This window comes from Dipodomys merriami, unplaced genomic scaffold (genome assembly GCF_024711535.1).
Source record: "Dipodomys merriami isolate MVZ:Mamm:240054 unplaced genomic scaffold, mDipMer1.0.p SCAF_19, whole genome shotgun sequence".
Lineage (NCBI taxonomy): Eukaryota > Metazoa > Chordata > Mammalia > Rodentia > Heteromyidae > Dipodomys > Dipodomys merriami.
The window spans coordinates 4,391,957-4,416,112 of NW_027203270.1; the positions used below are offsets into that span (position 1 = coordinate 4,391,957).

General features: G+C 39.9%; 1 protein-coding gene across 7 annotated transcripts in view; it reads right to left on the minus strand.

Moving 5' to 3' along the window:
• Positions 1-24,156, minus strand: part of Trim37 (tripartite motif containing 37) — a 129,006-nt gene that overhangs the window by 56,899 nt on the left and 47,951 nt on the right. For 6 of the 7 annotated variants that reach the window (XM_070027034.1, XM_070027036.1, XM_070027039.1 and 3 more), the window contains exons 17-19: positions 21,902-21,987; positions 13,416-13,610; positions 2,423-2,731 (exon numbers count right to left, since the gene is read on the minus strand). In XM_070027034.1, the coding sequence (XP_069883135.1) occupies positions 2,423-2,731; positions 13,416-13,610; positions 21,902-21,987 (590 nt within the window). The remainder of the gene's footprint in view (positions 1-2,422; positions 2,732-13,415; positions 13,611-21,901; positions 21,988-24,156) is intronic. The other variant, XM_070027041.1, reaches the window with a different exon arrangement.

Below are 24,156 nucleotides of genomic sequence, written 5' to 3' on the forward strand. Positions count from 1 at the left end.
CAAATGTTAGAGCAAAAGTACCAGCCCTAAGTTCAATTCATTATACTGCAGAAAAAAAGAAAGTTATAACGACATAACAAGATTAAAGGATAATGGACTGATGATTTTATTTCTTTACTCTATGAAAAGGTAATTTGATAACAAAATTGAGAGTAACTGTGATAATATTAAAAGCTTAGAAATATACTAGAAAATTTAACAAAATAAATTTAATTTAAAAAATGCAACACTAAATTACCTAGCATTGTTAACAAGGTTAATATGCTTAAAATGAATCTACAGATTTAAAGAATCTACAGATTTAAAATAATCCCTTTAAAAAAAGTTAAACTGAGCCAGGCTCCAGGCTCACGCCTATAATCCTAGCTACTCAGGAGGCTGAGATCTGAGGATCATGGTTCAAAGCCAGCCCAGGCAGAAAAGTCCATAAGACTCTTATCTGCAATAAACTACTAGAAATCCGGAAGTGGCACTGTGGCTCAAGTGGTAGAGCACTCACCTTGAGCTGAAGAGCTGAGGGACAGCGCCCAAGCCCAGAGTTCAAGCCACACAACCGACCAAAAAAAAAAAGTTAAACTGATTCTAAATTCCTATAAAAATCCAAGAGACTTAGAATGGCCAAAACAATCTTCAATGTAAGACTTAGACTTCTTTTCCTTTTTGGTATTAGGGTTGGAGCCCAGGGCCTCACGCATGTTAGGCAAGCACTTTACTCATTGAACTACAGAACTACATCACCAATTAGACTCATACTCCTGATTTAAAAACTTAAGATACTGGAATCAAGAACAGGTAGTACCAGCATAAGAATAGACATGTTTATCAAAATTAAGAACCCAGAAATAAATCTTTACATGTATGGCCAATTGACTTGAAAGGATACTAGGACAATTCAAGTGAGGGACAATAGTAAGTGCTGTCAAGATATGGAGAATTGCAACCTTCATATATTGTTAGAAAAAAACACAATGTTGCAACTGGAAAATAACCTGGCACTAGAAGAGTTCCTTAAAAAATTAAATAGTTCCAGAATAAACCAGCAATTCCATTCATAAATATACACAATATAAACAAAACATATACCAACACTACGGCTTAAATCTGAATGTTCATAACAGCAATCATAATAGCCAAAAAGTAGAAAAATTACAAATGTCCATCAACTGTCAGAAAAAAAAGAAAGTATATCCATATATGTCCTGTTATTCAGCTTTTTTTTTTTTTTGGTCCGGTTGTGGGGCCTGAACTCTGGGCCTGGGTGCTATCCCTCAGCTCTTCAGCTCAAGGCGAGCGCTCTACTACTTGAGCCACAGCGCCACTTCCGGCTTTTTTCTTTTTGCTTATGTGGTGCTGAGGAATCGAACCCAGGGCCTCAAGCATACAAGGCAAGCGCTCTACCACTGAGCCACCTTCCCAGCCCCTGTTATTCAGCTTTTTATAAAAAAGAATGACCTTCTTAATACATGCTACAACATGGACTAGACCTTAAAAAGCTGTGGTAAGTGGAAGAAGCTACAAACATAAAAAAAGACCCTGTATTATATTTGTCCAAGTATGGTGGTTCAGGCCTAACCCTCAGAAAGCAGGAGCAGGACAACAGAAAATTGGAGGCCAGCCAATGGCTGCATAGCTAAGACTCTGTCTCCAAAAAAATAAGTTATTTTTAGAAACTGGAAGTGAAAAAGGTCTTCCAAATAAAAAATGAGTCCAAAAATGATTATTAGTAATATGTCTAAAAATTTAAATACTTTATGATTAGCATGGGAAAAGAATAGCAATGGAGGAGATATGTGAAAAATATATAACAAAGGTTTTTTGCAAATGTCCACCCACAAAGAACTACTTTAGTTTTATTTGGGGGAGAGGGTCAGTCTTGGGGCTTGAACTCGGGGTCCCTGAGAGTTCTTTTGCTTAAGGTTAGCACTCTAACACTTTGAGCCACAGCACCGCTTCGTTTCCAAGTGGTTAACCGGAGATCAAGAGTCTCACAGAAGCAGGGCGCTGGTGTGGTGGCTCACGCCTCTAATCCTAGCTACTCAGGAGGCTGAGATCTGAGGATCGTGGTTCAAAGCCAGCCCGGGCAGGAAAGACTGGGAGACTCCTATCTCCAATAAACCACTAGAAAACCGAAGTGGTGCTGTAGCTCAAGTGGTAGAACGCTCACCTTGAACTGAAGAGCTGAGGGACAGCGCCCAGGCCAGAGTTCAAGCCCCATGACCAACAACAACAAAAAAAAAGTCTCACAGATTTTCCTGCCAGGGCTGGCTCTGAACTGTGATACTCAGATCTTAGCCTCCTGAGTAGCTAGGATTACAGACATGAGCCACAGGCACCCAGCTACAGACTTTTATATTGAAAATAATCAGTCATGTAATTTCAAATAGCAGATGAGGAAATACCATAATAGGAATGTTTCACTTACGGTTTCGCATGTAACAACTGGCAACTGATGACTTTGCCAACAGCTCCATTCCCAAATCCTGTAGTCTGCCAGAGCTTTCAGCTCCACATGCAGCAAGAGCTGTCTGGTCAGCAGAAAAAAGATTCATCTGCATATCTCCAGAAGCAACACTGCTGCTTTTTATTTCTGAAAGTGTATTCTTTACATCTGTTTTCATACATCTAACTTCAGCCATTTGAGTTTTGAGTCTTTTTAGCATCTTTAAATCAGAGGGTACTCGCCACATTGCCTGCTGCTTCCTTTGGTCTTTGTCTTTCCGAGAAAATGATGCTTTGGAGAGAAAGGAACAAATCATCTTAATAAGCTAAGGTGCTTTAGATAGTATTAACAACAACAAAAATGCATTACATTTCATTAATGAAAATGAAGAGACACAAGTATCCTAACTTTATTCATGCTTTCAACTTAGAATCTAAGTCACATAAATAATCACTTTGAGGGGCTGGGAAGATGGCTCAGTGGTAGAGCGCTTGCCTTGCATGCATGAAGCCCTGGGTTCGATTCCTCAGCATCACATAAGCAAAAAGAAAAAAGCCGGAAGTGGCGCTGTGGCTCAAGTGGTAGAGCGCTAGCCTTGAGCTGAAGAGCTGAGGGACAGCGCCCAGGCCCAGAGTTCAGGCTCCATGACCGGACCCCCCCCCCCAAAAAAAAATCACTGAGTTGTACTCTTCATTCTAAGTTTAAAGGCTGATCTAACTAGGCACTGGTAGATCACACCTATAATCCTAGCTACTTAGGAAGCTGACATCTGAGGACTGAGGTATGAAGACACCTGGGAGAATTAAGACTCTTATTTCCAATTAACCACTAAAAAACCAGACGTGGAAGAGTGCCAACCCTGAGCAAAAAAGTCAAGTTGAAAGCATATGTCCCTGAGTCAAACACCCAGTATGGGCACCAAAATAAATAACAACTAAGATAAAAGCTGAATGCTTTCTTTATACTTCTCCACTTTTTGCAGGTTTTCTAGTTTTTATGTTCATAATTTTATGTATGTATGTATGTATGTATGTATGTATGTATGTATGTATGTATGCTTTTTTTTTTGGGCCAGTCCTAGGGCTTGAACTCTGGGCTTGGGCACTATCTATCCCTGATCTTTTTGCTCATGGCTAGCACTCTACCTCTTGAGCCACAGCGCCACTTCTGGCTTTTTCATATTAGTTGGGAGATCAGACACCCCCTCCCCCATCCCCAACCCGGCTTCAAACCACAATCCTTAGATCTCAGCCTCCTGAGCAGCTAGGATTATAGGCATGAGCCACCAGGGTCCAGCTGTTCAGAATTTTTTTTCTTTTTTCAGTTGTGGGGCTTGAACTGAGTGCCTGGCACTGTTTTTGTGCTCTTTGTGCTCAAGGCTAGCTCTCTACAACTTGAGTCACGGCACCACTTCCTGTACACAATTTTAAAAGAGGAAAAATAATGTAATACTTTGTCAAATATATTAATATTTACATGTGCATATACAAATTCACAAATACATATACCTTAAATTTTAAAAGTTGCTTTATCAGTCTCTAAGATGCATCTATTAAGTACCACAGAACATTATAAAGGAAGTGTTTCTACTCACTCAATCTTTTTTTTTTTTTTTGGCTGATCCTGGGTCTTGAACTTGGGGCCTGGGTGCTATCCCTGAACAACTTTTGCTCAAAGATAGCACTCTAACACTTGAGCCACGAAGCCACTTCTGGCTGTTTTCCTGTGATTAACTGGAAATAATAGTCTTACAGGTTTTCCTGCCCAGGCTGGCTTCAAACTATGATCCTCAGACCTCCTCAGTAGCTACAGCTGTGATCCTCAGACCTCCTCAGTAGCTAGAACTACAGGTGTGAACCACTGGCACCTGGCTATTCACTGACTCTTTACAGCTACTCAAATAAGTGACAGTATCCCCCCTCTTCCCTCCCTCCCAGCGTGTATGTGTGTGTGTGTGTGCGTGTGCGTGTGTGTGTGTGTCCCCATCCATCCATCCGTCCGTCCGTCCGTCCCCCTCAGGGCTGGACATGCATGAAACCCTGAGTTCAATTCCTTAGTACAGCATAAACAGAAAAAGCCAGCCCAAAGTGGTGCTGTGGCTCAAGTGGTAGAGTGCTAGCCTTGAGCAAAAGCAGCTCAGAGACAGTATCTGGGTCCTGAGTTAAAGCCCCAGGACTGGCAAATAAATAAATAAGTAAATAAAAATTTAAAAAACCCATTCTAAGTGACTCAAAACAAACAGAACCAAGCTGGCTAGACATGCACATCACATGAACACCAAGTACGCAGGAGGTTGTATCACAAGTTCAAGTCTAGTCTGGGCTATGTGGTAAAAACACACACACACACTCTCTCTCTCTCTCTCTCTCTCTCTGAATCAAGCCAAAGTTAGGAATAAGAATGAAGCAAGAGGTACAAGAGATACCTACTAGGTAGCAATCAATTTTTGTGTGTGTGGCAATATTGGTGTTTGAAGTCAGGCCTTCACATTCATTCAGCTTGTGTTCTACCACTTGAGCCTTGACTCCAGGCCTTGAACTGTGATGCTCTGGATCTCAACGTCCTAAGTAGCTAGGATTACAGGAAGTCATCAATCTTTACTAGTGGAAATAACAGGTGATCCTGCTTAGGTAGGCAATTAGAGAAAGCCCTCAAAGACATTGTACTGTGTTTAATAGCCATTTCCGACGTGCACCCCCCCACCGCCCCCACCAAACACTCCCCTCCAAGGAGATGTAGGCTTTGTTCATGTTATCAGGTGGGTATCAATGTGCTCAGGGAAGTCAAGACCTCTTTTCTTTACAGGGTATATGAATCTATAGCTAGTCTAATCTCATTCTTCTATGACAGTGTTTAGGCACATGACACAGTTCTAGTCAAGTCTTTTGGGGTGCCTCTGGAACAAGATTTTCTATCCTGATGAGGAGATTTTACTATGTTCATTTATTTAACAATAATCTGCCATTAAAAAAATATTGTCAGCCAGGCGCCGGTGGCTCACACCTGTAATCCTAGCTACTCAGGAGGCTGAGATCTGAGGATTGCAGTTCAAAGCCAGCCCAGGCAGGAAAGACCATGAGACTCCTATCTCCAATAAACCATTAGAAAACTGGAAGTGGCACTGTAGCTCAAGTGGTAGAGCGCTCGCCTTGAGCTGAAGAGCTGAGGGACTGTGCCCAGGCCCAGAGTTCCAAGCCCCATGACCGATTTAAAAAAAAAAAAAAAAATATATATATATATATATATATATTGTCATTCAGTCTTACCATATCAATCCTGTAAGTACTACTATATTAATTTCCTTTATAAAAAGCCACAGAAAAGTTACATGACACATTAGAGATAACACAGCTAGTAAGTAGAGAAACTTGAATTCATACCTAGGCTTCTACCTCCAGAGTGAGTGATCTTGATATAAAATTTTTGCTTGACAAGATTATAATTAAGAAGCGGGGCACTGAGGGCTCATGCCTATAATCCTAGCTACTCAGGAGGCTGAGATCTGAGGATCACAGTTCAAAGACAGCCCGGGTAGGAAAGTCCGTGAGACTATTATCTCCAATAAAACACCAGAAAAACTGGATGTGATGCTGTAGCTCAAGTGGTAGAGCACTAGCCTTGAGCTGAAGAGCTGGGGGACAGCGCTCAGGCCCAGAGTTCAAGCCCCACAACTGACCAAAAAAAAAAAAAAAAAAAAAAAAAAAGATTTTAAAAGGTCTCTTTGATGCCCAGTCCCTTTCTCTTGCCTACTAATACATAATATCTGGAACTGTAGCAGCTATCTTGTTAGCATGAAAGAGTCAAAAGTATCACAGGAAGGCCATTCAGTGCCTTATCTGATAAACGTGGAATTGTCTTCCTTCAAAACTAACATAGATGATAACTACGTTTAATCACTTAGCATTTTGCTACTGAAGTTAAAAGTTTTTACAACAGAAAACTATCAGAAATTTTAGAAAGGAAGAATTGATCTAAGATCTTCCAGTAGATTAGTACTTTTCTATGTTATTGACTTCTAAGTAACAACTGTTTTATGGTGCAATGAAAAATAATAAACAGTAACAGCAGCACAGTGCCTACCCAAAGCACTGTCCACCAAGATGCAGAAGGATTTTCTACAGTCCAATTAACTATGATTACCTAGCATCCTCACATCCCATTTTAAAGCACTTAGAAAAGTACTGGCATGGTGCACAGGGTCCTACGTTATCTAATTCCACCTTGTCTATCAGTGATTTTTATCTTCTACTTCTAGTTGAAATATAACTCCAACTTTTGGAGTTATAATGTTTCCCTTATCCAAAATACTTGGGATTAGAAGTGTTCCAGATTTTGTAATTTTCAGATTTTGTAATTATAAGCATGAACAAACTTTACCAGTTGAAATCACTCATCCAAAATGCTGAACTCTGAACTACTCCAAAATCCAAAATAATATGAACAGGTGAGTGCTCAAAAAGTTTCAGATTTTGGAGCATTCCCAGAATTTGAGATTCAGAATATCCAATGTGTACTTGCAACTGTTTCTAATTCACGGGCCATGTTCTATATCACACTTCCTTTCTTTTCTATATCCTACTGATTTTGTTCTATCAAGTCAGACTCATCAGATATAACCTGAAATGTTCTATCAATGTTGAATCTGATGTTAAACTCAACTGCTTACCTCAAGTATTCTTATTTAAATTTGTATAGTGTACAGAGTATACTTATGCCTCTGAATTTATGCTACAGTAGGAAGAAGAGTTTACAAACAACGTTATAGGTTAGATCTTACAAAAATAGCAAAATACTTGCTAAATAAAATCTTTATGGTTCCCTTTTCCCAGTCTACATCTACATGGAAAAATATTAAAATTATCTTAATGTACACAATAATGAAGAGTATTTTTAACTAGAAGCTGACAAGAATGGGAGTGACAGTGGTTGTATAAATATGAAAATCTCATTCAGGCGCTGGTAGCTCATGCCTGTAATCCTAGCTACTCAGGAGGCTGAGATCTGAGGATCAGGGTTCAAAGCCAGCCAGGGCAGAAAAGTCTGTGAGACTCTTATCTCCAATTAACCACCAGAAAACCAGAAGTAGCTCAAGTGGTAGAGTGGTAACCTTGAGCTGAAGAACAGCAACCAGGTCCAGAGTTCAAGCCCTACAACTGTTAAAAAAAAAAATCTCAAATCGGAAAACAGAAAGATTTTCTTTAAACTCCATGAGCTAATTAGTCAATAAACACTTACAGAGTTGTATCTATTTATCTGTTTGTCCATCCATTTCCCTGACTCCCTACCTTCCTACTCACATACATACTTAAGTATTTAATTAAGCTGTAATGGGGTATGAATTCAGGCCTCATGTTTGCTAGGAAAGTGCTCTACTACTGAGCCATGGCTCCAGTCCACCAAGCCTGTTTTAAATGCAAAGCACTATACTGGGCAGTACATGATAAAAAAAAAAAAAAAAAAAAAGACAAACACGTCAAGCCAGGTACTGGTGGCTCACACCTGTGATCATAGATACACAAGAGGCTGAGATTTGAGGATCATTGTTTGAAGCCAGCCCAGGCAGTAAAGTGTGAGACATTTGTGGTTGGTTGTGGGGGCTTGAACTCAAGGTTTTGGTACTGTCCCAGAGCTAGTTTTTGGCTCAAGGCTAGCACTGTACCACTTTTTTTTTTTTTGGGGGGGGGGGGGGTCCGGTCATGGGGCCTGAACTCAGCCTGGGCGCTGTCCCTCAGCTCTTCAGCTCAAGGCTAGCACTCTACCACTTGAGCCACAGCGCCACTTCTGGCTTTTTTTTCTTTTTGTTTATGTGGTGCTGAGGAATCGAACCCAGGGCCTTATGCATGCAAGGCAAGCACTCTACCACTGAGCCACCTTCCCAGCCCTGCACTGTACCACTTTTGAGCTGCAGCACCACTTCTGTTTTTTGTGTTGTTAATTGGAGATAAGAGTCTCACAACTTTCCTGCCTGAGCTGGCTTTGAGTCATAATCCTGGGATCTCAGTCTTCTGAGTAGATAGGATTACAAGCATGAGTGACCAATGCCCAGTGAGACTCTTATCTCCAATTCACCACCAAAAAGCTCTATGACAGGCACAAAATATCTTGATTACAGGTTACCTTTAATAGTGTGTTCCTTAAAAGTTAAGTACAACCTACTCTTTTCTGAGGTTACACTAGAACTCAAACTTTGCACATGCTAAGTACACATTCTAACAGGAGCTTTACCCATAGGCTAAGAACCTTTTATTTTTGCTGGTACCAGGACTTCAACTCAGGGCTTCATGTTCTCAATAAGCTTTTTGAGCTCACAGCTGGTGTTCTATCACTTGAGTCGACACCTCCAATCCCAGTAAGATTTTAATGTAACAAAATTCTAGCTGGGTGCTAGTGGCTCATACCTGTAATCCTACCTACTCAGGAGGCTGAGATCTGAGAATTATAGTTCAAAGCCAGCCAGGCAGGAAAGTCCATGAAACTCTTACTTCCAATTAACCACCAGAAAAACAGAAGTGGAGCTGTGGCTCAAAGTGGTAGAGCTCTAGCTCAAGGACAGCACCCAGGCCCAGAGTTCAAGCCCTAAGAGCACCACCACCACCACCAACAAACATTCTGAAGACTTTACCCTAGCTCCACGTATTTTTAAGCACATGACTGAGAAAAAATATACATTTGCCCTCCCATACCAAGAACTATTTAAAATAGAGCCCTAAAACAGTACTCTGATTAAACTCTCATTTCTTATAGTTTTTTTTTTTGCAATGTCAACTTTCTAAAATACAGTAGTCAAACTATGCCTAGGATGCAGCACTAACTCCCTATTACCTGACAACCATGACTAAATTCCTCAGACTAGCATATGAGGATTTCCACAGATAAAGACTCAATTTCCTAGTTCTACTTAGCCCTACAAGTATCTAGCTCAACTAGATTACCTGAAACATCTTATGATATTATTAGAGCCTAGGGGTTAAAAACATGGACTAAAAGTCTGACACAATACTGATGTATATTACCTATGTTGAAATAATGAATACACAAACAACCAAAGTAAACATCATGGCCCAAGAATTTTAATAAAATGGAAGTGAGATCTCTCTTTCTGCCAGTTCTATAGTAGCTTGAACTTAGGGCTTGGGCCTTATCCTTGCGTTTTTCTGCTCAAGGCTAAGGATTTACCACTTGAGCCACAGTGCCACTTCTAGCTTTTTGGTGGTGAACTGGAAGTTAAGTTTCAGTGACTGTCTTGCCCAGGCTGTCTTTGAACTTCGATCTTTAGATCTCTGCCTCCTCAGTGGTTAGGATTACAGGCATGAGCCACCAATGCTTGGCAACACTAGTTTTTAATATCTTCTCATAGATAGGTTATATTCATTTGGCTTCTAAGACTTTTTCTGTTGTTTTTCTCCCTTCTTCCTCATACTCAGTAAAAACAGATGTTTATCAGGACCACATACCTGACTTTCTTAAAACTTTTCTATAAACTTATTCCTTTAGTTTTAATTATTCAGCATCACCTTCAGGAAAATAACTGCCTGCATTCCAGTTCTTAATTTTTAAACTATTTACTAGGCCTCTTTGATAGCCTATTGGTTTGTCTAACTGAAGATGCTTAAATCCAAGACTTGCTTTTCCTTTCTACTTTTCTTCCCACCTTCCTCAGCATTCTGGTTACCTACATTTGAAACTCAACTAATCTCATCTCAACATTCATTTTATGCAGAAAACTATTTAGAAAATAAGTCTTATTATTTATATATTCTGCATTCCTTACTAAGGACGTTATTTAAAAAAAATGTTACTGGGACTGGGAAGGTGGCTCAGTGGTAGAGCGCTTGTCTTGCATGCATGAGGCACCACATAAGCAAAAAGAAAAAAGCCAGAAGTGGCGCTGTGGCTCAAGTGGTATGGCACTAGCCTTGAGCTGAAGAGCTGAGGGACAGCACCCAGGCCCAGAGTTCAGGCCCCATGACTGGACCCTCCCCTCACAAAAAATAATAAAATAAAATAAATGTTACCTATTTACTAAACTTACCATTAAAATTGTTCCTCATTAGATTCATATGTCTACTGCATCACCAAAACTTACCCACTTCACTAAACCTTTGCAAAAAACACCAATTGTAATTTAAACAAAAATTTATATAAAAGTATACATGAACCATGAATAAAAAACAACTAATCCATAACCTGGCTAAAGACAAAGTTCCAAGCATATGGACCCAGATAACAGGAAGTATACTTTAAAAAAATAAGTGGTTGCTGGACAATGGTGGCTCACGCCTGTAATCCTAGCTACTTAGGAGCCTGAGATCTGAGGATCATGGTTCAAAGCCAGCTTGGGCAGACAAGTCCCTGTTTAGACTCTAATCTCCAATAAACTATTTTAAAAAGCCAGAAATAGCACTGTGGCTCAAGCACAGAGGCTCAGGGACAGTGCCCAGGCCCTGAGCTCAAGCCCCAAGACCAAAAAAAGAAAAAAAATCAAGGAAAAAAAAAAAAAAGAGTAAGTGGCCAAGCCTGGCACCAGTGGCTCATGCCTATAATCTTAGCTACTAAGGAGGCTGAAATCTGAGGATTGTGGTTCGAAGCCAGCCCAGGCTGGCTTTTACATCCAATAAACTGCTCAGAAAAAGCTGAAAGTGGCACTGTGGAAGAGTGGAAGAGTATTACTCAGGGTTCTGTGTTCAACAACCCCCAGGACTGGGGAAAAAAAAAAAAATGGCCAAAATAATTCTGCTCTAATCCACCCCAGCAGCTCTATCTTTCTACTTTCTATACATATGTTCAGCCTGAGATACTGTCTGAGAAATTAGTTCTGCTGGTTGAAAACAGCATTAAAAAGACTCTCCATACTACCTGACTTATACAATATACAGTATTACCACTTGAGATGGTAGTGTGATTTCAGAGGTAGAGAGGTAGAGGGATTACCTAACATGCACAAGGTCTTGAGTAATATCAAGTTTGTATGCATAGTGCGCACGCGCGCACACACACGCACACGCACACGCGCACACACACACAAACACACTGGTTCAGTATGTTCAATATCAATATATTGATATTTTACCAAGCTGTTTAATAAAGGATAAAGTAGTTTTACATTTATGGTGTGTTTACTTGATAGTCTGATCTATTTCAAGTATAGTTGTACTTTTCTGTGATTAGACTTTTTTTTTTTTTTTTTTTTTTTTTTTGGTCGTGGGGCTTGAACTTTGGGCCTGGGCGCTGTCCTTCAGCTCTTCAGCTCAAGGCGAGCACTCTATCACTTGAGCTACAGCGCCACTTCCGGTTTTCTGGTGGTTTATTGGAGATAGGAGTCTCACAGTCTTTCCTGCCCGGGCTGGCTTTGAACCGTGATCCTCAGATCTCAGCCTCCTGAATAGCTAGGATTACAGGAGTGAGCCACCAGCTGATTAGACTTAAAGAGTTTCTCAGGTCTGACTTTTAAGTAGAGCTCTGTCTAAAGTAAACATGGGAAAAGATTGCTTATTCATGTTTTGGTGTTCATTAGATTAAAAATGTCTATCAAGGGGGGAGGGGGGAGGCTGGGAAGGGAGGTGAAGGGTAAACAAAGGAGGAGGCTGCAATGCTTGGTAAGAAATGTATGCATTATCCTGCCCATGTAATTGTAACCCCTCTGTACAGTATGTTCTCAAATAAAATAAAATAAAATTAAATTAAATTAAAAAAAATGTCTATCAACAAGCAGCAGGCAAGAAATATATTAAACAAAAAGTATTTTAGAAAGCATTTCAATACAAATAATGGTTGCTTTATAATCATCCCCATCCCCCAAATGGTATATTGAGGATCAAATCAAGGACTCATATATGCCAGGCAAGCAATCTTACCACTAAGCTATATCTCTATTCCCTAAAAAATGGATTTAAAAATAAATCTTGTGATAATCCTTGGCTGTCTAAAATAACTATCCCTGACAGTGTTAAAAAGCAAAAATTGGACTTTACAAATCTCTATGTTACAAATTACTACGTAATTTGTCATAACAAATAACCTTTGCATATAAACAATGATGAAAGCTGGTATACATTTTAAATGTAATGAATACCAAAGCATGACTAAACAATCTTTTTAAATGTTCAATTCAGACAGAGGTCCATTTTACAAGTCAGATCCATTCATGAAGATAAATGTACTTCATATGACCCAAATTGTCAATTAGGTACAATGTAAGTGGCAAATCATTGAACAACTTTATTAGGTTTTGAGGTTTGGTTTTGGTTTTTGGTACTAGTACCAGAGCTTGAACTAGACTTGGGAGCTGTCCCTTAACTTTTTCACTCAACGCTGATGCTCTACCACTTGTGCCACAGCTCCACTTCTGGCTTTTTGGTGGTTAGTTGAACAATCTCAGTGACTTCCTGCCTGGGCTGGCTTTAAACTGCAATCCTCAGATCTCAGCCTTGTGAGTAACTAGAATTACAGGCATGAGCCACTGGTGCCAAGCAGGTTGTTTTTCATATTTTTGGTGATATGAGGAAACCAGAGCAGTATGCGTGAAAGGCAAATCCTATTCTTAACCTGATCTCTCTCTCTCTTTTATTTTTTTGGTAGTACTGGGGGCTAAACCTAGGGCCTTGTGCATGCTAGACAAGCATTCTAATTGAGCAGTCTCCTAAAACCTTCTTAAATTTGTTTATGTACTGAATACTTTTGAGTAGTAACAACAACAAAATATTAATATGATATAATTAATATAATATGAGCACTAGGGGTGTTGCTCAGTGGCAGAGGGCTTGTCTAGCATGCACCAGGCCCTAAATTCAATACTCAGCACCGCAAGAAAAAAAACAACTAATATGTCATTCTTATACAATGAAAGATCAATTTCCTACAGAAATGTACTATGATCAATACATAGATGAAATGCTTAGATGAAAATTCAAACAGTTCTCTTAGAGAACCACAGGGGAAAAAAAGAGAGAGAAAAATGTTATTGTTATTATTTTACCTGTGGGCTGCAAAAGTGAAGCAGGTGGGCGAGGCTGTAAGCCCCACAAGTTTTCCATACTGCTCCGGTCCTTAAGGTCCAATAAATGTATTAAGATTAAAGGATCAATGTCTAATAAACTACCGGTAGCAGCAGAGCATAAATGTGCTCTTCTTGACATTCTGCTACTGGCACCCACATAGCCATGGGTACTACCTGCAAAAGAAATAAAGATGTAGAAAGTATATTGTATATGCTTGCACAAATTTAAGCATACATAAATGAAAAAAAGGGTTAACACTTGACTAGTGGTAGTTTACATAGGAATTCAGGTTCATGATGAGACACACAAAGGAAAAAGGCTGCCAGATACCAGCAGAGTGATTGAGCTGTAACTTCATTAGTATACAGAACCCAAGAGCATGATCAAATCTATCTAGAATATATACAGAATATATATTACAGAAATAGATTACAGAAAGCAGTTAGCTATTTGCTGCTTCTTACTATTCTTCTAGACCACTATTTTTACTGAGCTAAAATTAGCCTTCCTTTGTGGATTATATATACTTTAGCTAAACCTTGTCCTTTGTGCTAACTATCCTATCCCTGAATAGACATCAATGGCTTTACCATCTACTTCAGGTTCTCTCTTTCAGAGCTACTATCACTACCATTTTGTGTATCTATATATGTATATGTAAGTATGTCATATACAGAAACATACTGCCTAATGAGTATTCACAAAGCAAATCTATGTAGATGAAGATATGAGGAAATATAGGTGGAATGGAAATATGATAGAATATGGTAGAACAAATATATTTGTTCACAGTGTACTGTGTACATGTATGGAAATATCACAATAAAACCCTTCTCGTATTACAAATGTATGTTAACTCAAAAACAAAATTCTATTTGGCTTTAAACTAGTCTTTCTAAAAGATTATACTATTTGAGCTCTCTATAGAGTCTATCATACTTCAGTTAAGAAAATCAACACAAGGAAAGGGTACACCCAAGGAAGGTGAACAAGGGGAGAGGAGCAGGTAACTGAAGGGAGAGAAGGGGGAGGAATGCAGTCAAGAATTTATTGTGCATACCCCAAAATTAAGTAATGGAAGGGATGGGTTGAAGAGGGGTGAGAATATTGAAGGGGGCTGAGAATGTTGAAAAAGTGACACTGATCAAGATGCATTATATTCATAAACTGCTTTGTTGTATGGTACCTCCTTTGTACAACTACTTAAATAGTTTTAAAAAATAAAGTCTTATCTCATGGATCCTAAAATTGCTCAGTAAGGTTAATCCCCAGAACTTTCTAACGTTAAAAACAGATTGGTTTTGCTTGTCTAGAATTTATAAAAACGTAGTTAACATTATACTCTGCTTCTTGTTCAATATTACACTTATGAGACTGATCTATATTGCTTTATATAGCAACCGCTGGTTCATCTTCATTGTTATAGTAAATAATAAAATGTCAGCATAACAACATATCCAATATTTATTTACTTTACTGAGAAAAAATATGTTTTTCTTCTCACCAGGTATAGTGGCTCACTCTTAGGAGGCATAGATCAAGATAGCTGTTCCAAGTGAGCTCAGGCAAAAAAAATTATAGGACCCTCATATTAACCAACAAAAAGGTGAGTACAGTGGTATGCTTGTTACCCCAGCAGTGCAAGAATTATATGTAGAAGGACCATGATTAAGGCCAATACAGGCATAAATGCAAGATTAAAGATGAAAAATAATAAAAGCAAAAGGATTGGGGGCTTGGCTCAAATGGAAGAATGCTTGCATGGAAAGGAACTGAGTCAAACTCCAGTGCTGCTGAAAAAAAAAAAAAAAGAAAAAACAAACCCACTAAAATTACATACTACTTTTACAGCTCACCTGGAAAAATACATAAAATATCTAGTTAAAAAAAAATCAAAGCTAGGTGCTGGTAGCTCATATCTATAATTGTAGCTATTCAGGAGGTTGAGATCTAAGAATTATGGTTTGAAGCCAGCCAGGGCAGGAAAGTACATAAGACATATCTCCAATTAATCACGAGAAAACCAGAAGTGGCTCTGTGGCTCAAATTGGTAGAACACTATCCTTGAGCAAAAGAGCTCAGGGACAGTGACCAGGCCCCAAGTTCAAGTCCCATGCCCACAACAACAACAAAAAAATCAGTGTCAAGAGTCTTCTTCTCATGTACCAAACTAGTTGAATACTGCCAAAACATCACACTGATTAACTTGAGTTCAGTAAGTGCATGCGTGTAGTAGTACGATGTTCATGGATCTGTAGTCTTCTCAGGCTACATTTTCATGTCCTTAACTCTGTAACAAATTCCTTTAAAAATAAGAATGCCAATCTAAAAATGTTTCTTGATTTTTTAAATTACATTTCTTGAATACTTTTATATCCTTATATAGATGACCAAGGAGTTTGAGGTCAACAGGTCAATTTATGAATATAATGCATCTTTATGTGTCACCCTATCCATCGTTCTTCCCTTGCATCTTTATGTGTCACCCTATCCATCGTTCTTCCCTTATTCCTAAATGTTCTTACAAAAATCTGCTGGCAAAGACTAGTTTAAGGTTCTGTTGGGAATGGTACCATCATGGTGAAGTAAACATTCACATTTATTCCATATTGCCCAACAGTTTTCCCAAGTAGCAGTATCAATTTTCATTCTCTCAAGCAGGGTTGAGAGTTTCTACTTCTCTCTATGCTTTAAATAGTATTGCCAGTTTTATAAAAATATTAACTATTTACCGCCTGTAATCCTAGCTACTCAGGAGGCTGAAAGCTGAGGATCACGGTTCAAAGTCAGCCCAGGCAGCAAAGTCCGTGAAACTTTTATCTCCAATAAACACTCAGAAAACCAGAAGTGGCTCTGTGGCTCAAGTGGTAGAGTGCTCGCCTCGAGCTGAAGAGCTGAGGTACAGCGCTCAGGCCCAGAGTTCAAGCCTCACGACCAACCAAAAAAAAAAATTAACTATTTATATAATCACTTAATCTCAAAAATATGAATGATTAAAATTTTAAAAATTGACTATTATGGCCAGTGTGCAGTGGCATGTTGCTATGGTTTTAATGGCCATTTCCTACAAAACAGAAGAAAACTGAAAAAAAACTTTTAGAATCCTAGTAAGTATATCAAGTCTTTTTTTTTTTTTTTTTTTGGGGGGGGGGGTCGGGTCATGGGGCCTGAACTCTGGGCCTGAATGCTGTCCCTCAGCTCTTCAGCTCAAGGCTAGCACTCTACCACTTGAGCCACAGTGCCACTTCCGGCTTTTTTCTTGTGTGGTGCTGAGGAATTGAACCCAGGGCCTCAGGCATGCAAGGCAAGCGCTCTACCACTGAGCCACCTTCGCAGCCCAGTATATCAAGCCTTAAGGGGAGGTACAGGAGAAGAAAAAAAAGAGACACAACAATATCAGAAAAGATAAGGGATACTAGGCGCTGGAGGCTCACACCTGTAATCCTAGATATTCAGGAGTCTGATACCTAAGAATTGTGGTTCAAAGCCAGCCCAGGCAGAGAAACCCGTGACTCTTATCTCCAATTAGCTCCCAAAAAGAGCCAGATGTGAAGCTGTGGCTCGAGGGCTAGCCTTGAATAAAAAAAAAGCTCAAGGACAGTGTACAAGCCCTGAGTTCAAGCCCCAGCACATAGCACACAGACAAACACACTCAAAATGGCTGAAAAATCCCCAAGCATGATTAAAGTTATTAATCTAGTCACTCAAGATGCTTAAGAATTTCACAAAATATGGGGCTGGGAAGGTGGCTCAGTGGTGCCTTGCATGCATGAGGCCCTGGGTTCAATTCCTCAGCACCACATAAGCAAAAAGAAAAAAGCCGGAAGTGGCGCTGTGGCTCAAGTGATAGAGCGCTAGCCTTGAGCTGAAGAGCTGAGGGACAGCGCCCAGGCCCAGAGGTCAGGCCCCATGACCGGACCCAAAAAAAAAAGAATTTCACAAAATATAAACCCTTGAGATCCACAGTAGGAAACAATTTGCATTTCCCTGGTGAAAGAAGCTGAGTATTTTTAAGTTAATTCATGTATTCTGAATAGAAATAGTAAAGCCAGTATAAAAAGATTAATATATCCAGGCTAGAATGCACATCTGAAGATTCTATGTAATTAGATATATGGGTCTAGAAATAAACATGTGAACAAATGTTTTCAAGTCTCTCAAACTCAACATACATCTAAATAAATAAATACATTATTGGGCTGGGAAGGTGGCTCAGTGGTAGAGGGCTTGCCTTGCATGCATGAGGCCCTGGGTTCGATGCCTCAGCACCATACATACAGAAAAAAAAAAGCCGGAAGTGGTACTGTGGCTCAAGTGGTAGGGCACTAGCCTTGGGCTGAAGAGCTGAGGGACAGTGCCCAGGCCCAGAGTTCAAGCCCCATGACCGGACCCAAAAATAAATGTAAAAAAAAAATATATATATATATATATCAGTTGTGGGGCCTGAACTCTGGGCCTGGGTGCTGTCCCTCAGCTCTTGAGCTCAATGTTAACACTCTACCACTGGAGCCACACAGTGCTACTTCCCTGATCTTATCTTATGTAAGGATATAACTAAGTTCCAGACCAAGAGAAGTCATCTACAAATCCCCACCAACTCCAAGTATTACGGATTCTAACTTGTGAACTTCTCTCAAAAGACTTATCCTTCCCTATTAGTTTGCCTTATTTTGAACCTCATTCATTTTCCCTCCTCCAGGGATAGTGACAGTTTTCTAAATAATCTCCTTGACTTATATACCATTCCTACATTGTCCATTACATCAGAAATCTAATCAGATTCCTTTTTAAAGACTTGGTGGTTGACAGGAAACAGCCCAGATTCTTTGGCAGATGAGGCTTTCTTGATTACCTGTTGAGGATAGTCATAAAAATTAATGTCTCGGGGCTGGGAAGGTGGCTCAGTGGTAGAGTGCTTGCCTTGCATGCCTGAGGCCCTGGGTTTGATTCCTTAGCACCATATAAGCAAAAAGAAAAAAGCCGGAAGTGGCGCTGTGGCTCAAGTGGTAGAGCACTAGGCTTGAGCTGAAGATCTGAAGGATAGTGCCCAGCCCCAGAGTTCAGGCCCCACGACCAGACCCTCCCCCCCCCAAAAAAAATTAAAGTCTCAATTATTTGAAGTCATGAAAAAATACAATGCTGTCTGCTGCCTAGAATTCCCTTGCTTTCTTATCTATCATTCCTAAATTCCTAAGTTATCTATCATTCTTAATTCCTAAGTTTCTCTATTAAATTCTTGGTTCATTTTTTTTTTTTTTTTTTGGTTGGTCATGGGGCTTGAACTCTGGGCCTGGGCACTGTCCCTCAGCTCTTCAGCTCAAGGCAAGTGCTCTACCACTTGAGCAACAGTTCCACTTCCGGCTTTCTGGTGGTTTATTGGAGATTAGAGTCTCACAGATTTTTCTGCCCTTGCTGCCTTGCAACTGCAATCTTCATATCTCAGACTCCAGAGTAAACAAGATTACAGGTGTGAATCACAAGCACCTGACTTCTTGGTTCATTTTTTTTTTTTTTTGGTCAGTCGTGGGGCTTGAACTCTGGGCTTGGGCTGGGCTGGTTTTGAACCTGATCCTCAGATCTCAGCCTCCTGAGTAGCTAGGATTACAGGCATGAGCCACTGGTGCCCAGCTTCTTGGTTCATTTTCAACTCTGATTATCAGGCATCATAACCTTTCTAAGGCCTTTCTTCATCTATTACCAATCAGCCAATCTATCTACTTTTGATGTCACTCTTTACCAATACTCACAAATACAAAATCTTGAAATTATTAATGCTGAATTCTCCCTTAGGAAAGGTGACATTCATTTTTTTTTTTTTTTTAACTCTAGGCTTGGGTGCTGTCTCTGCTCTCTTCAGCTCAAGGGGAGTGCTCTACCACTTGAGCCACAGCGCCACTTCCGGTTTTCTAGTGCTTTATTGGAGATAAGAGACTCATAGACTTTCCTGCCCGGGCTGGCTTTGAACTGGGATCCTCAGATCTCAGCCTCCTGATTAGCTAGGATTACAGGTGTGAGCCACCGGTGCCTGGCGTGACATTCATTCTTATAATCCCAATGAACAGCTCAGTACCTGGTGCCTAGAGGGATATAAAAACCCTGTACTTTGAAATAAATATCATGTATTTTGAGTAAAACCTCACACAATGTCATTTTTTTTTAAGAAGTGTTGTACTGCCATAACCTTTTAGTCCTCAAGTAAGATACACTGTTGCAAGGTTTCATAAATAATGCATGGTCAGCAAATACACGATAGATTTTTTTCCCCTGATACTGAGTCATTGAGCTAATACACAAGATTAGAATGACACAAACTTTAGGTATGGTATATGGGCTTTGAGGGGGACATTTAAGATCTATGTCTTCAAAAAATGAGTTGTAGTGAGGTTATCTCTTATGTCTTATTTGAACACGCTTGCCCTTCTTCTGCTTTCTGCTGTGAGCTAGAGTATTAGATCCTCACCAGAAAATAAGCAGATGTCTGCCATTTTGTTGGAATTCTGAGCCTCCAAAACCACTAACCACAATTATCTTTTTTTTTTCTTTTACAAATTACTAAATCCAAGTACTCTGCTATGGCAACTGAAACTGGAGTAAGAGAACTGTTTGTTTTTTTTTATTAAGACTGACCTCTTATATTTTAATGGATAATCTAACATCATAATTGTTTAGACAGGACTTAGACTTTCACAATAAAATCAATTTCTATACTCTGCCCTATCTCATCCCCAAGTTATATTTCTAGCTACTCAGGTGGCTGAAGACCTGAGTACAGTCTAGGCAGGAAAATCTGTGAGACTCGTATCTCCAATTAACCATCAAAAAGCTAGAAGTGGAGCTGTGGCTCAAGTGGTAGAGCACTAACCCTGAGCAAAAAAGCTAAGAGACAGTGCCTAGGCCCTGAGGTCAAGCCCCAGTAACATCACAAAAAAAGGAAAAAAGGAATTGCTAAATATTATAAAGGAGGTACATGGGTATTTTTAACTCCTCAGAGCAAGATTCAGAAGCAACGGTATGGGTAGCTCAGTGATAGAGTGCTTGCCTCGCATGCATGAGGCCCTGGGTTCGATTCCTCAGCACCACATAAGCAGAAAAAGCTGGAAGTGGCGCTATGGCTCAAGTGGTAGCAGGCTAGCCTTGAGCTGAAGTGCTGAGGGACAGCACCCAGGCCCAGAGTTCAAGCCCCACAAGCTACAAAAAAAAAAAAAAAAAGAAGAAGAAGCAAAGGTATGATTTAAAAGTGGAATTTAACTGGGACTTAAAGTGTAAAGATTTGGAAAATCCAGTCTACCCTGCTAAAGGATATTTAGGATACAATAAGGACATGGCTACACTTGTTACAGATAAGTTAGGTAAAAAGAGGCCAGAGCCCATCACCTGTGCTCACACCTGTAATCCTAGCTACCCAGGAGGCTGAGATCTGAGGATTGCAATTTAAAGCCCCAAAGCCAGCCCGGGCAGGAAAGTCCCATGAGACTCTTATCTCCAATAAACCACCAGAAAACTGGAAGTGGTGCTGTGGCTCAAGTGGTAGAGCACTTGCATTGAGCTGAAGAGCTGAGGGACAGTGCCCAGACCCAGAGTGCAAGCCCCATGACCAACCAAAAAAAAAAAAAAAACGTAGCCAGGAACTAATTAAGAGTGGTACATAGGTCCTCCCAACATAGTCAGAGAGACCTAAGGAACAGAACAGTTTTAGAAAATGGGTACTTTCCAAGGCCTTGATGCCCAAGGTGACTTCAAATTCCAATACCCTGATACAGTTTTCTCAGCAGTTACTAAATGGGCCCGGGTTTGGCTTATGCTGTACTTTACAACTATATGACAGGCTACTAAATCTCTTGAGTTTTTCCGACCTCAAAATAAGCTCTCTAAATATCCTTTGCTGATCCAGACACAGAAGTACCTTCTTCTACTTAATAAATATTGCTTATTACTAAACATCAGTTTCTTTTTTTCAGTACTAAATCTAAACAAGGCCCTTGCACTTACTATGCAAATGCTCTAAGTTATCAGTTTCTATAATTATAAAAGGTAGATTTGGGCCAGGCTTGGTGGTACATTCAAGTAATCCCAGCACCAAGATATTTGGGCTATTTACACAGCAAGACCCTGCGCCTCAAAATAAACTAACCTATCTCATAGAATTTTATAAGTAAATGAGATAAAGTACTTCACAGAGTGTCTGATACATATGAACAATTCATAAGTGGTACCTTTATTATTTAATTGTAGTTTTTTGGTGTTGGGGATCAAACCCAGGATGTTGCACTTGTAGGCAAGTCCTTTACCACTGAGCTATATCCCATCCCCTTTATTATTAAACATCATTACTGGGACTAAGATTCAGTACTTGTAATACCATGAACCATGTACAACAGTAAATATGTACCAATAGTAAATATGATACAGTTAGAAGAAATCAAAGAGAGAAGATAGAATGGCTTCCTGGGCCTAGCTTCTGTACCTGGAGGTTCTGGAGCAGCCGCATCCTCCATGAGTTCTCCCTCTTCCAATTCCATGTTGCTGTATTCTACATCATTTTCTCCAGACCTTAGAATGAACAAAAATAAAACAAACATTTGAATGTGTTGTACCTCAATGCATTTTATAATAATGGATAGTAAACCATGAAGTATCACTATATATTAATCAAATAAATAAAATAAAATTTAATGACAATAGCAAATGCTGGTAAGGAGCCAGAGAAATGGGATCCCTAATACCAAGCCTGAAGAAATGTAAAATAGTACAGCCATTCCAGAAAACCATTTGTCATTCCCTTAAAAAACTGAACACGCAATTGTAACACAATCTAGCAGCTAACTTCATCTCCAAGAAATGTAAATTTACATTGACATTTGTACTTTTATTTGGTCAGTCATGGGGCTTGAACACTGGGCTTGGGTGCTATCCCTCAGCTCTTCAGCTCAAGGCAAGCACTCTACCACTTAAGCCACAGTGCCACTTCCAGTTTTCTGGTGGTTTATTGGAGGTAAGTGTCTCACAGACTTTCCTGCACGGGCTGGCTTTGAACTGTGATCGTCAGATCTCAGCCTCCTGAGTAGCTATGATTATAGGCGTGAGCCACCAGCACCCAGCTTCTATTTCGCTCTTTTGCCCATTTATTGTGAGTTCCCATTTAAAGAATGTTATGTAAACAAAGGCAGTGACTTTAAAGGCTTGGGTTCTTTCGCTCTGAGTAGTTCTCTGGATATAACAGCTAGATTATGTTGTGTATTAGTAGATACTTCTTTTTAATTGCTAGGTAAGAATCTATGTTTGGGTATATCGCAGATTAACTTCAACCATTGAAGGACATTTGGGATCTCTGAAGTCTTGGGATATTATGAATAAAACTACTTTTAAAAGCCAAATGCCAGTGACTCACGCCTGTAATCCTAGCTACTCAGGAAGCCAAGACCTGAGGATCAACCCCCAAAAACTAATACAACCAATATCAAATCCTGGGTGGGGATGTGGGGAAAAGGAATCCAATTATCATGTTTGTGGGAATGTAAACTGTATAACCACTGTAGAAGGCAGTTTAAAGATTCCTCAAAAAAACTCTATAGCAGGACACTGGTGGTTCATGCCTATAACCCTAGCTATTAAGGAGGCTGAGATCTGAGGATCACGGTTTAAAGCCAGCCTGGGCAGGAAAGTCTGTGAGACACTTATCTCCAATAAACCACCAGAAAACCAAAAGTGGCGCTGTGGCTCAAGTGGTATAGTGCTCACCTTGAGCTGAAGAGCTGAGGACAGCACCTAGGCCCAGAGTTCAAGCCCCAGAACTGCCAAAAAACAAAAACAAAAACAAAACAACAACAACAACAATAAAAAATCCAGGCTAGGATGGTGGCTCAGTGGTAGAGTGCTTGCTTTGCATGCATGAGGCCCTGGGTTCGATTCCTCAGCACCACATACGCAATAAGAAAAAAGCCGGAAGTGGCGCTGTGGCTCAAGTGGTAGAGTGCTAGCCTTGAGCTGAAGAGCTGAGGGAAAGCGCCCAGGCCAGAGTTCAGGCCCCATGACTGGCAAAAACAACAACAACAACAAATAAACAAACAAAAAACTACTCTATGATCCAGCAATGCCACTTTTGGGCATCTACCCAGAAAATTAAAAATCAGGATACTATAAAGACACTTGTGCATCCATTTTATTATCACACTATTCATATACCAAATCATGGAAACAACCCACATGGCCTAAAACAGATTAATGGATCAAGAAAAACTATGTTATTTGCAGGAAAATAAATAAAAGCTCAGCGATTATGCCCTGAGTTTAAGCTCCAGGACTGGCACAATAAATACATAAACAAAAGGAATAAATAATGAAGGCAAGAAGGAGCAAGAAGTGTGGCTCAAGCAGTAGACAGTACACCTGCCTAGCAAGCTCAAGACTCAGAATTCATTCCCCAATACTGTCAAAAGATTTGAGAAATAAACCCATGTTAAGGGACCATAGATATAATATTTTTTATATTTTTTACATATAAAATGTAATTTTAAGGCAGGTACCAGTAGTTCATTCCTGTAATCCTAGCTACTCAAGAGCCTGAGAGCTAAGGATCAAGGTTTCTTGAAGTAAGCCCAGACAGGAAAGTCTGTGAGACATTTTATTTTTGTCAGTCTGGGGCTTTAACTCTAGACCTGGGTGCTTTCCCTCAGCCCTTCAGCTCAAGGCAAGCACTCCATCACTTGAGCCACAGAACCA